The sequence below is a fragment of the Anneissia japonica genome, unplaced genomic scaffold (genome assembly GCF_011630105.1).
Source record: "Anneissia japonica isolate Jap-2015-1 unplaced genomic scaffold, ASM1163010v1 scaffold652_len952628_cov199, whole genome shotgun sequence".
Taxonomy (NCBI): Eukaryota; Metazoa; Echinodermata; class Crinoidea; order Comatulida; family Comatulidae; genus Anneissia; species Anneissia japonica.
Window position 1 is genome coordinate 406973 of NW_022757608.1, and position 13456 is coordinate 420428.

The following is a 13456-nucleotide window of genomic DNA, read 5'->3' on the forward strand; positions in this document are numbered from 1 at the left end:
TTATTTAACGGTTTACGCATAACTTTACATCAAGAAATAATAGAAACACTTTCAGTCACTGGAAGTGTTTTTATATTATTTTTGTCATTATCGCGTATAAAAATCAGGGTAAGCCAATCTAATAATATCTATGTAAAGTTAAAAATATGTATGTTACTAAAAAATTAGCAATTTAATTTAAAAATCATATTTGTGTTGATTTTTTTTTGTCATTTTCAGTATATTTTTGTATATTATTTTTTAAACATATGTATGCAGAATGACAAGCAATATTAAATGGCTTAGGAATATTATTATAAATTGTTGGAATAACATTAAGTGAGTAGGCTAGGCATATCTCGTCGAATATTTTACACAAGCGGGAAGGTGTAATATTATTTATACATGTTAGGCAGTAAGAAGTTTCTAATCATTTTGTTTACTAATATCAATCTCACGATAATTTAAAAATCCAGCTTACTTTTAACTATTTTAGCACTGTAGCACGTTTTTGTAATAATAATATGAATATTCAAAGATAACGAGAGGTTGTAGGTTCGAATCCCGCCAGAATTTTCCATACAACTGAAATAAATTTTCGTAGATAAGCTATGGTAAATACGATTATTACAAAACGTTCCTATTCCAAAACTGTTATTATTTATCTATTTGTTTATATATATATATATATATATATATATATATATATTTATATTTATATATCTTCTTCGAACTTCCAACGAATCTACTTTTACCTGGCTAAACCATTTTGTTTTTTTGCCCACATATTTCTTATTTGAAACAAAACCACGTACTTCCTGTTACGTTTCGGTTGCTCATTGGCTAACCTTTCTCATCATATTGACGACTTGTGTACCATTGCTACCACATATCTTCGTTTTATTTTACCTCTTCAATACGCCAAGCATTTGGAAGTCATGTCCAGTGCATTGATTATCAATATCGTAATTCATTTTTGGGTGAACGCATTCACCAATTAGATTGGCACAAGAAGTTTACTCAGGCGAAATTTAACGTTGCACAGTGCTAGTCAGTTTATAATTCTTTTTTACATTCTGTGTATATTTAAAGACAAGAAGACATATCATATCTCTATTTGATAAAAAAAAAATTGACATGCTTGGTCTTTACTCGGTATATATCGTGTTCGCATTAGGTTTTGAGTTTGTCAATTCACGTAAGTTAAATCTAAACTTTTTTTTTAAATATGGTATTTTAAGGAATGTAATAAAAACATAATGTTACAACCACTGTACTGTATGCGATAAGTTACTTGTCGATCTTTAGGATCTCCTGATGTTGTCTAACACAATGCTTTGGGGCTGGAAGCGGCAATATCCCGCTTGCCGAACTTGGTGACACTGTACACGTTTGGTTAATTCCGTATTTTATATTTTGTAGTTATAATATGCCTTTTATAAGTTGGCTTACGTCTTGATGCATTTTATATTGTACTTATGTTGTGCATTGCCAGCGGTTTCAGAAGAGATAGGAATTAATGTACAGATAGAAACTGTAAAAATCAATCAATCAACTTTTATTTCAGATATAATATTCTTGTACATAAAATAAGTATATATAAAATAAATAAACTAAGCAGGTGTGTCGATGAAACCATAGGCTTGAGTTAGGCTTGGCTATAAACCCAGGGGAGGAATGCCTACATTTTCACCAAAAAATACGCATTGGAATGATTGTAAATGAATGATTAGCATGAAATAAAATATTAGAATGGCAGCATGTAATGACAATTATATATATGGTAACCGTAAGGTTAGGGCATACAGGGTGCAAGTCCAAGACAATATCTTGGCTCTATGTGTATGTGAGACGCATTATATCTAAGGTAACCTTAGAAGACCTGCTGTCTGTTAAAAAAAAAACATTATTAACAGAGTAGCACCTTACACCATGTTAACCATAATCTAGAATGTTTTAAAACATGTCAATTATGCACTTAACAGGTATATTTGTAACCTTATTATTATTTTTTATTATCATTATTAATGTGGTTTTTTTTTTATATATAACATTATTATTTTTTTCTTGTCTTTGTTTGTTTCAAGTAAAGTCATTACAAATTAAAGTTAAATCACTTGATCACTTGTGATCCCAATGCTATAAAATAACATTTACTGTCCCTTAATTACAAATTTTATTTATTATATTTCTTTTCTTATTTTTATTCTATTATGTAGTCAATAATTTTATGTAATCACTATGTGATTTCAGGGAGCACACGGATTAGTGGCGGAAGCTATTCGTGGGAAGGAAGGGTTGAAATAGAATTATACACAACATCATGCAACTTTTGGGGAACTTGCGAAAACCACTATTCTTGGGGTACTGTATGCGATGATGGTTTTGGTATAGAGGAAGCGCGAGTTGTTTGTCGTTCTATAGGCTATCCTGATGCTGTCCGAACACAATCTTTTGGGGCTGGAGGTGGTAATATCTGGCTTGACGACCTTGGTTGTGGAGGTAGTGAATCGTATATTTGGCATTGTTCTAACCCGGGATGGGGAGCACATAATTGTGGACATTCAGAAGATGCTGGCGTCGTTTGTGGTAGGTTTGAAATAATTTTGATGCATTCTACATGTTGCTTAACTATATTTAAAGTACCAATAATACTTCTATTTTACTATCCCGAAGATTCAAATGTTTGTTTTTTTTCAAACTATAAATATATTTATTTCCACACGAAATGTAGTACATTTTAACAATCAACAATACAATAAATATTCAAGACTAAATTTGTTTTATAAGAAGAGTGTGTGGAGGGAGGGGCAATTAAACTGATTAAGGTTTTTAAGATCCCATCCTTTAAAATAATGAGTTAATAAAATAATAGAATAATATATAAGTAAATAAACAAGATAAATCATGACACCCTAAATGTAACATAAATGTTAAATATCTGCTTCCTTATTTAAACAATTAAACAACAAAATAAACAGGAAAAAAAAATTCGTTGCAGTCTTCTAATAAATTCCTAACAAGACCATGTTAATTACATCATTACATTGCTGTATAATAAAAAATAATTTTATTAAATTTTCCTTTAAATATAGCAATTGTTGGTGCTATTTGCCTAACATATTTTTAAATATTTAAAAACTGGGGGAAAAAGGGCCGTAACATCAATTTTCTTCCAGCTCTTATATATTCAAAAATATATATCTTAATAACCGATCCCGAATATTTAGTCAAACACCCCGTCAGTGTCTTAAGTGTCAAAAACACGAACATGCCTAAATATGGTAATGATGACGTCAGATATAATAGGCGCATCATGACTTAGGGCCTACGTGTTAATCTGTTTTTATAGGATGACGAACCCGATAGGCATGTAGTTGCTCTTTCACCTCGTTTTATCTAAAATTATATATTACCTGTATATTTGTTTTAATGATAATTGTAAAAAATATGTATGTATTTTGTTTTGGATAATAAAGAAGACGACTATATATGGGCATTTAATAGGCTGATAGTCAATTCAATGTTCATGGTTTCTATACAGATATCGACGACTGCAGCTACTACTCTCCTTGCCAAAATGGCGGAGCTTGTACTGACGGTATCGCTTCTTATACTTGTTCATGTACAACCGGTTACCATGGAACTGTCTGTGAACGTAAGATAGTCATGCTAATATTATTATTATTATTATTATTATTATTATTATTATTATTATTATTATTATTATTATTATTATTATTATTATTATTAATATTATTATATTATGAATATTGTTATTATTATTATTATTATTATTATTATTATTATTATTATTATTATTATTATTATTATAAAAAAAATACTTATAATGGTCACATTATTAAGAAGACACAACAATAATTGTTACTTAACCAATATCCTGAGGCGCGTGGAACGGAGAGAGTAGAGAAAACAGTAGAACTTATACATACTGTTTGTGGTGCTGAACTAATAATAATAATTCAAATAATAAAACATTAAATAGTTAAACCGTTATTAAATTTTTAATTATTGGTCACTACTAATAATAATAATAATAAAATAATAATAATAATAAAATAACAATAAAATAATAATAATAATAATAATAATAATAATAATAATAATAATGACAATGATAATGATGATGATGACACTTTCTGCAGGTAGACGGTTCATCTAATAAAATGTTATGAAATAGAAATCCCACCTAATACAGTAATATTAATTATGCTTACGTTAACATCCGTTCTATATATCATAACACCGCAAATTCTTCCCAGTAAACACAAAAAAAAATTAATAAATTTGTTTCGGTTCAATTGTTTCTGTATTGTTTCTAATTCCGCTCATTGAATGGCACACTCTTGTTATTACATAATACACTAACAATATCTGTATTACCTTTTCCAATGGAGTGATTTAATGACGATGACATATATTTTCACTTCGATTAATTTATCCCAACACTGCAAATTCTTCCCAGTAAACACAAAGAAAATTAATAAATTTGTTTCGGTTCAATTGTTTCTAATTCCGCTCATTGATCGATGGCTACACTCTTGTTATTACATAATACACTAACAATATATGTATCACCTTTTCCAATGGAATGATTTAATGAGGATGACATATTTTCACTTCGATCAATCGTAATCGACTCTTTGTAAGCATTATTTACGGTCCAGTTATTATCATAAGTTGTCTTATATTTTTTAATTATTATTATTATTGTTTTTTGTTATTATTATTATTATTATTATTATTATTATTATTATTATTATTATTAAATTTTGTTGCTGTTGCTATTTTACTTACTGTTATTATTATAACTGTATTAATAATATTATGAATATTAGTATAAAGGATTTTATAGTGTTACGGTACATTTCATTCAGAGTCTTGGATTAAGCGAATTTTTGGGGTGCCAAAGGGGAATTTAATCATTATATTTGGATATCAATAAACAGTTATGGATAATATCCAAAATGATAATTAAAAGACCCATTTGACACGCCATACAGGTCAGCTTCATTCAGTGATCTGACATATATGAATGATTACGGGATTGCTCACATGACAGTATATACTATCTTCAATGCTTTGTTGTAGTTATCATATTTGTTGTTTTTGCTAATATTATTAATGTGTTTTGTTATCATTATAATTGCTGAGATTGTGGTGTTAAATTTGGTATTATAATTTTTGTTTGGTCGTAGTAAGTATAGGCCTATTTTTAATTTTGTTTATATTATTACTATAATTAGTAATTAATTATAATTAATAACAATTAATTATAATTAATCATAATAATAATTAATTATAATTGATCATAATAATTAACATTAGTTAATTATAATTAGTAATTAGTAATTAATATTATTTACTATTATTGATATATTGAATTGAATTATTATTATCAATATTATTATTGTTACTGTTATTATTATTGTTACTGTTATTATTATTATTATTATTATTATTATTATTATTATTATTATTATTACCATTATTGTTATTAGTAGGGCCTATCTCATTATCATGAGTATTGTGTTATTATACAGATATTGATGAGTGCAGCTCCACCCCTTGTCAACACGACGGAACATGTACGGACGATCACTTAAGGTACACTTGTGCATGTATTGCAGGAATTACGGGAACATATTGCGAAATAAGTAAGTTTGGTTAAGTAGCCTATATTTACCTCAAATGTAGGCTAGAACATCGATGTGGTATCATACCGGTACTATATTCAGGTTTTAGAGAGCAGCATAGCTTAGTTGGTTAAACTAACGATAGCTACTTTATGTGCGCTGAACTGCGGAGATCCTTGTGTTTCAGCTAGCGGGATAAAATGCAAGTATAAGAAATAACCCGTCCTATAGCTTTCAGATGAGAAGTTTAAGCCGTTGGTCCAGAGTGCAATATTTCTACAGTCGATCTTGGCTCATGAAAAGTATTAGGGCCTAAAATATATTAGGCCTGCATCGGTGTCTGTGACAATTAAAAAAACTCGCAAAATGACCGCCTTTGGTGGCCTTTCGAGATGCTGTAATGTAATGCTAATTCAGTCTAGAAGCCCAGTAGGCCAATAAATAATACCGTACACAATCATGCTTTAAGACATAGGGGCCTACATTGAATATTGCTACGTCATTAACTATAATAATAGAAAGACCTTTGCAGATGAAATTCTTAAATTTTAAATAAAGAGCCAATTATTTTATCTACAATGTTGGCACAAGCAGTTCGATAAAAATAAGTAAAAACGTAATCTTGGTTATAATATATTACTGTGAATTGTGTATTTATGATAAATTTAACTTTTAAACATTTTAACTTGTAGTTTTAAAATGTTTATTGATTATGCGCTTATATGTGGAAATTTTGTGATGGATGGGAATTATAATTACATTTATTATTAGTATTATTATTACAATTGAATTAACTTGATGTGCTTCTTTGTTTTAGTTTGTTGGTTTGTAGGTAGACTTCAGAGATTTATGTTCTATTGCTTTATTTTTTTTCTTTGTTCCCTTATTATATTTTTGATTATAAAAATGCACCATTAACTGTAAACGTGTGCCACCCATCTGAAGGTGTATATCCAAATAAATAAATAAATAAATGAATAAATAAAATTAACCAATAATGTTGTTCATAAGTCAAAAATTTTATTTCGAATTAATTTAATATAATGTGCCAGTATCTGTAACGCAAACAAAGCTGTTAATAGAGCAGCTAAGGGACCCAGTTGTGCATGATATTATTAAAACATAAAACTTAATATCATTGATGTTTGTAGATAAAAAAAAGTTGTGTGCCAAGTTTCTGACTCCAATTATAGCCGCTATTTTAATGTCAAAATGGCCACCTACTAAAGATAAAATTTATACATACGGAAAATAGTAGAGACTTTTATTATCAACTTGATTTGAACATACATGTTTCTATTTTTGCTCTAATGCAACATTTTGACCAACGGGTCAAAGATCATAAATGTCGTTTCCGTTAAACAACAAGTTGCAATTCAACTCACTTTTGATACAGTGGCACTGAGTATTCAGTGCATCCAAATAAAAAAAATAGAAAAAAAACTCAACAAAAAACACCATAAATATATTAAACTACAAATAATTAAAGTATATTTTGTTCATGTGATGCACATTTAAATAACCAAAACACAATGTAAATTGACAAGTACAAAAATAAATCTACAAAACAGGGTTGGTAAAATTCCAATGGGTTAACAGAAAATCATAACAATTTTTTAAAATCTTTTTTTTTTAAACACTTTTTCACTATATCGAATTAGTGCCGCTCGGTAATAGGAAATTATGTGCAAGTGAAAAAGATGACGTCACGACTGACTTATAAATACAAAGTAGCAATGAAAAAATTATCATAAGGCCTGACAAAGTTATTAGGATGTTGCAAAAAATATATGTGATGTAGCATCTTTATACTTAGGCTATATCTTTGTGTTCAGTTGGATACATTATTTAGGCATATACCTAGTAACTGTCCAGTATAATGGATCGATCAATTGTATTGAGTTAGTCAATTTCAGAAAATAATTTGATAAAAATGAACCACAAAGCAACACACATTATTTTCACTTCACCTACACCCTTAGCCTTCGCCTGGTCTATCTACTGATCAATTATTGTTTACTGGGGGTTGATCTACCCCACTTGTAATCTAGTATATTATATAATATGCATGGCGGCATCTATACTAGGATTATATAACCCTTGTACATATGATTCCATAGTAATGGCTATCTTTTAATGATGATTTCGGGAGAAAAATTACAATAAGTCACTTAATTGTACAATACTTGAGAAGTCGAAGTCAACGTAATATTCATTCATTCAAAAGGTTCAGAAAATGTTACTGTGCAGCGCAAACAAGGTTTTGAATTGGTTGAAACTTCTTCCTATTTTCCGAAAATTGTAGACTACAAGCCGTTATACAAGGCTCACAGAGGCCAAGAGTTGATTTATTTATCAAATAAAACAAACTATTGAAATTCCAGGCATAATTAAAAAGGAAAAAAAAAAAGGTGAAAATTTAACTGTTTGGCTTTAGACCATAAGTGTCAATACAACACAAAATGGTAAATGATTAAAAAACAATACTATATATACAAATAGTAATAAACAATTATCATCGGGCTTAATACGTGTATTAGATATTGCAAATATATATGAAATGTAGCATGTCTTTGAGTTCAATTAGAAAAGTTTAGGCATAGCAACTGTGCCGTATATTGTAGATCAATCATTTGTATTGAGTCAATTTCTTCCAGAAATAATTAGAAACAAAAGAATTAACTTAAATATAATATTAACATCAGAAAGCACACATTATTTTCCTTCTCCTTGGTGAACCTTGTCTATATCCTCTGATCAATATTGTTTAATGGGGGTTGATCGCATTATTGACCAATTATAGTTTGACCATGGACATATTTGTTCAATTTTTTGACTGTCCATTACAATATTGTGTTTAGATGATAAATGCTATTTATCTATAGACATATTATCATTTGCAAATAAAATTGCAGTAAAGTGAAGGAAGGGTGTGTGGTGGAGGAAGGGTGTGTGGTGGAGGGAGGATGTGTGTGGGAGGGGTGGCTATGTATTATTAATTGAGTGATGGTGCACGATCTGCCCGACGAAGAGGTGAAGCGAGCACCACTGGAGGCCAAGTGGCAGCCAAGGGCCCGTTTAATATTTGACGAATTTTAGTGAATTATATTAGTTATTTTATAAGCCTCAAACTATTGCTAATATGACTTCATAATTGTTGAAATGGAAAATTCGAAGTCACGATTTCTTCCACGAACACAATAAATTATTCCAAACATTATGAGAATATTCTTGATGAAAAGTGAACACAATTAATAGCTCAATGAGGCAGGGGTGGCGCCTAGATTTGCCCGATGAGGGATCTGAGGTCCCCTACGGGGGACCGAATCCCCAACGAGGGAGCAGACTACACCGACGAGAGCAAAGTGGGCGTGGTCGATCGTCGCCTAATATGTTCCGAAAGTGGTCCTATGGGAAAATGTTGACAAGTTAGGAGTTTCAAAGGCTTATTTAATCGATTTTAGAGTCTACTAATATGTAGAAAATACATAGAATTTTTTTTTCTCCCCAACGAATTGTTGTTTTTCTCCCCGACAGGGTGGGTGTCCCCCGCTGGCGCCACCTCTGAAATGAGGAATACATGCTTCTAAAAGGGTAATTTATTTTTATTTTATTTTTGAAAAATATTTTTGTGGTTACATTATGGTAGTTTGATGGTTTAATATAAACAAATGTGTTACAATCCATATTCTCGGTTAACATACAGAAAACTAGGGCGTCACTTCACATACCTCCGCTCCCTAGCTGCAGCCATAAACACAGAGTTCACGCAAAGTGGGCGATTCTTATTTTTTGTTGTATGCTAGAGAATACGTTTTTGAGGAAACGTGCTTTACAGACGTTAATCCATACACACTCGTTGATCAACTCAAAAAGGGAACTTGTTATTCATTTGAAAATAAAAAAAATATATGGTAAAAATATGAAATTGTATTTGTATAGCGTTCATTGTGTCACTCATGACGCTGAGACCTGTCAAGACCAGTCACACAGGTGTATGGAGGCATTCCCGCAGTAGAAAAGTGGAAGGGCATGGCCTGCTGGCCCCCGCTTCAGTCGCCGTTGGCCAAAGACGGTCGGCAAAGTGTCTGTCAGGCTTTAGTCGTATTCACGAAACGCTTTCTCCGTCACATAAGACAAAAACAGTAACTGTTTGTGACTCAGCTTTTCGATCTAGGGCCTATTTGATCAGTCTGATAATTGAATCTTTAAAATTTTGTAGCATCATTATAAGTCCCTTATAATAACGATTTCCTTTCTCCTTATCTAAAATATAATTTTACAGTAATGCACCAATCGACAAAAATATCTTTAAAATGTGCGTCAGTTTTTAGTAGTTTGTTTGCTCGGTGTACCGTTCTGTAGGTAATGGATAAAGAATAGCAAATTATTCTTGCGTAAGTCAACATCAACGTATTGGTTTATTTATTTAAAAATATTTTAGACACATCAATGCAAAACCAGATGAAACTTTTTGATTATCAAATTATTTGTCTTACAACATTCGGGAGCTGGTCTTCAATTTGTATACACATTAAAAATAATAAACTTTTTAACTATTTTTGTTAACAAATTACCTCTTAAAGTCTTTCATTTACAAGTATGATAAAGTTAATAAATTCAGGTCTTTCTAAGGTATAGGTTGTTTTTTTTTTACTCCTTATCGTGCTTAAAAAATATTGACCGATTATTGTACATTAGGGTACTGATAGCCTTGTGGGGCCTTTTTGAGAGTTTTGCTTAAAATATTTTGTATAATAATTATGCCTATTTATTTTTAGATTGTTATTGTTCAATGAATTATTGTTTAAGGAAATGTATTTTGTGTATATAGCGCCTCTGATCAGTTTACAATAGATATTGGTCTGCGATTTAAAAATGATAATATTATTAATATAGAATATTACTAATATAGATAACATTAAAGATGTATTGTTTGTCATGAGCTAAATGATGTACGAAAATGGAAAAGTTCTTGTAAGCAAACCATTAAATATACGTGCTGTTTATGACGTTTCGATCCGTTATATCAACCGATCTTCATCAAATAATGACTGGTTTGCTAGTTGACAATTCCAAATATTGTGGGCCACCCTCTACCACTAGTAGAGAAACATTACAAGCAGTACGTACATTTAATGGCTTTCTTGAAATAATTTATTCATGATCATCAATTATAAAATTGTTTTTACTGTAGATATAGACGAATGTTCGTCTTCACCATGTCAAAATGGCGGAGCATGTATCGATGACATCAACCAATATACATGCCAATGCACCTCTGGTTGGGAAGGAACGCACTGTGAACTCAGTAAGTGAATAAGAGTAATAATATACCTGCTATACCAATTATTATCACCGTTGTAAATCACCTATTTCTTTCAAACCTCAATATTTAATATTCACCGTTTTCATCACTTTGGCGTACTTCTTTTTATATCTTGGTAATTGTTGATCCTGTGTGTAGCTTGTAAACAATCTTCTCATTCATTTTTGAAACATTGATGCTGTAGCAGAACACGTAGGCTAAAGAATAAATGGTCTCCCACAAAGATGTGTACTTGGCTCAGTTATTTTCAACATACGTCTGACATCTCTGTATATAACTTCAAGCCAGTATATAAATACAATCGAGACTGCTATCAAAACGTCGACAAGTTCTTCAAGATCACGAAAAGAACGAACTCTGTAAGCAGATATCCCGTATTTCAGCAGTTACCATTGGCGGATCCAGAGATGTCCAAAAGGTGGGGGGGGGCGAAAGAGGGCCGAAATTTGGGCCGATCGATACAAGAATGTCCCATGGGGTCCGTGGGCATGCCCCCGCGAAATTGTTGTGTTCTAGACGCCCGAAAATAACATTTGAGGCGTTGTGGACTATCATTTTTTTTCTTTTTCTTTCTTTTTTTTCTTTTTTTTTAACCTCCCAAGGTGGTGGGGGGGGGGGGAAGATAATGAATATGACGTATTCGTCACCGTACGGTACTCTTAAGGTTGGGAATCTCCCTGCTATTAATGGCACCTAAAACTAAACCCTAAAGCCGTCTGTTCTATGTTGGTAATCGTCTAGCCAAAAAGGTAACACATAACCCTTGGTTGGGTACACTTAAACGTTTATCTCTTGATCACTATTTCTTTATCTACAATAGTTTGCAAAGAGACGATTTTGTAAACATCTTGAGGGTGACCCTACTAATACTAATCTCAGTGTAATTTGTTGTAACTTTTCATAGGTTATATACAAATTGTTCATATATAGAGATATGAAAATGAACAATAGTAAATCAGCAGGAATTACCTCAACGTTTGAAACTATCAGCCATCTTTTTGACAAACAGTACAACGTACTTTTACAAACGAACTCCGTAGTTTCACAAACGAACTAGAAACATTCACAATCAAAAACGTACGGAACTTTCACAAACGAACAAACTTACCCACATCGTACCCAATAAGTTGTAAGTTGTAGTCAGGTGCTTGATATTTTCCCTATAAGAAGTTGATTGAATAACATTTTTATTTAGAAAAACAAATACCGTAGCTTTCTTTAAAGAGAAATTCTCTGTATAAATTTGAAAAAAAATGGTGTATTATGAGATATATATAAATAAACAAAAGTCTTTTAATGTAAAAATCCAAAGTTGGACTGAGAATTTGAAAATAAGAATGGTTATGCAGTAAGAAAAGTTAAGTATATCTTTTTTGTTTGATAATTATTTTTATGAAATGGAAAGTGTTTGGTGACTGGTTTTTGATAGCTAATAATAATAATAATAATAATAATAATAATAATAATAATAATAATAATAGGTAATAAGTAAATAAAAGGTGTAAGTTGCGAAAAACGATCGTTTACGAAAGTACGTTATTTGTTTGTGAAATAACTTATTTGTGAAAGTACCTTGATCGTTTGTAAAATTCCCTTAAATTGTTTTTGAATGTTCGTTATTCATTTTATGTTTGTGCATTGTTGGCGGAAATTGCCTTCTGTACCCATCAAATGGTCTGGACTTGCAACATGGTCTCGTTGACAAGTCTATTATGAACAATGTGGCGCTTCAGAATGATATCAACCAAATAATAAAATGGAATATTCTGATAACTTATGTGGTTACACACAGTTGTAGGTCGTATAAAGCAGAGAAGCTGCTGTACATTTGATTACTGGATTACTGTAAGTGATTTGTCTTGTGTATCATTATATTTTGGAATTAATATCAATTATTGGATTGATTTGGGTGAACATATTAAAGTTACTAAATCTAAGATCAGAGGTACCGGATACTAGAGGTGTTGTAAAGTATAATGATAATGAAGTTCTTAAAAAAATTCTTTGCACTAGTAGTAAGCCTAGTATTTTTATATTCGGAGCTTCTGTTCAGAACAAGTAATTAAAAAATGGTCACATTCAATGTCTCAAAAATGTACAAACATTTACTAGATTCTGGTTTGCAATCCCTTCATACACAAATCGATTAAATATATTACACATAACTACTAATGAAATGAGATTTGATTAATTCGCAATTCGCCTCTATGATCAATATGTCATTGACATACAACATCTCATTTCATCATAATTAATTAACACAATACACATTTTCACGACCCGATGAACTTAAATTGCTATTTTTAAGTATTTCCCCACAGAGTAATAACATGAAGATATAATTAAAAATTATTATATTTCGGCAACTATGCAGATAGGTTGAGTCACAACATCTACACAAAACTCAGCTATGCATGATCTGCGTTTCTTACTTCTAATTAAATACTCTTCCAACTGTAACTTGTAGAGTAAATTGCCAAAAAATGCCTTA

General features: G+C 30.9%; 1 protein-coding gene across 1 annotated transcript in view; it reads left to right on the top strand.

The window, feature by feature from the left end:
* Window positions 1–921: 921 nt before the first annotated feature.
* Window positions 922–13456, top strand: part of LOC117124837 (neurogenic locus notch homolog protein 1-like) — a 17198-nt gene continuing 4663 nt past the window's right edge. Inside the window, exons 1-5 of the mRNA XM_033271173.1 lie at window positions 922–1177; window positions 2233–2568; window positions 3524–3637; window positions 5544–5657; window positions 10834–10947. Coding sequence (XP_033127064.1) covers window positions 1117–1177; window positions 2233–2568; window positions 3524–3637; window positions 5544–5657; window positions 10834–10947 — 739 coding nt within the window. The 5' untranslated portion in view covers window positions 922–1116. The remainder of the gene's footprint in view (window positions 1178–2232; window positions 2569–3523; window positions 3638–5543; window positions 5658–10833; window positions 10948–13456) is intronic.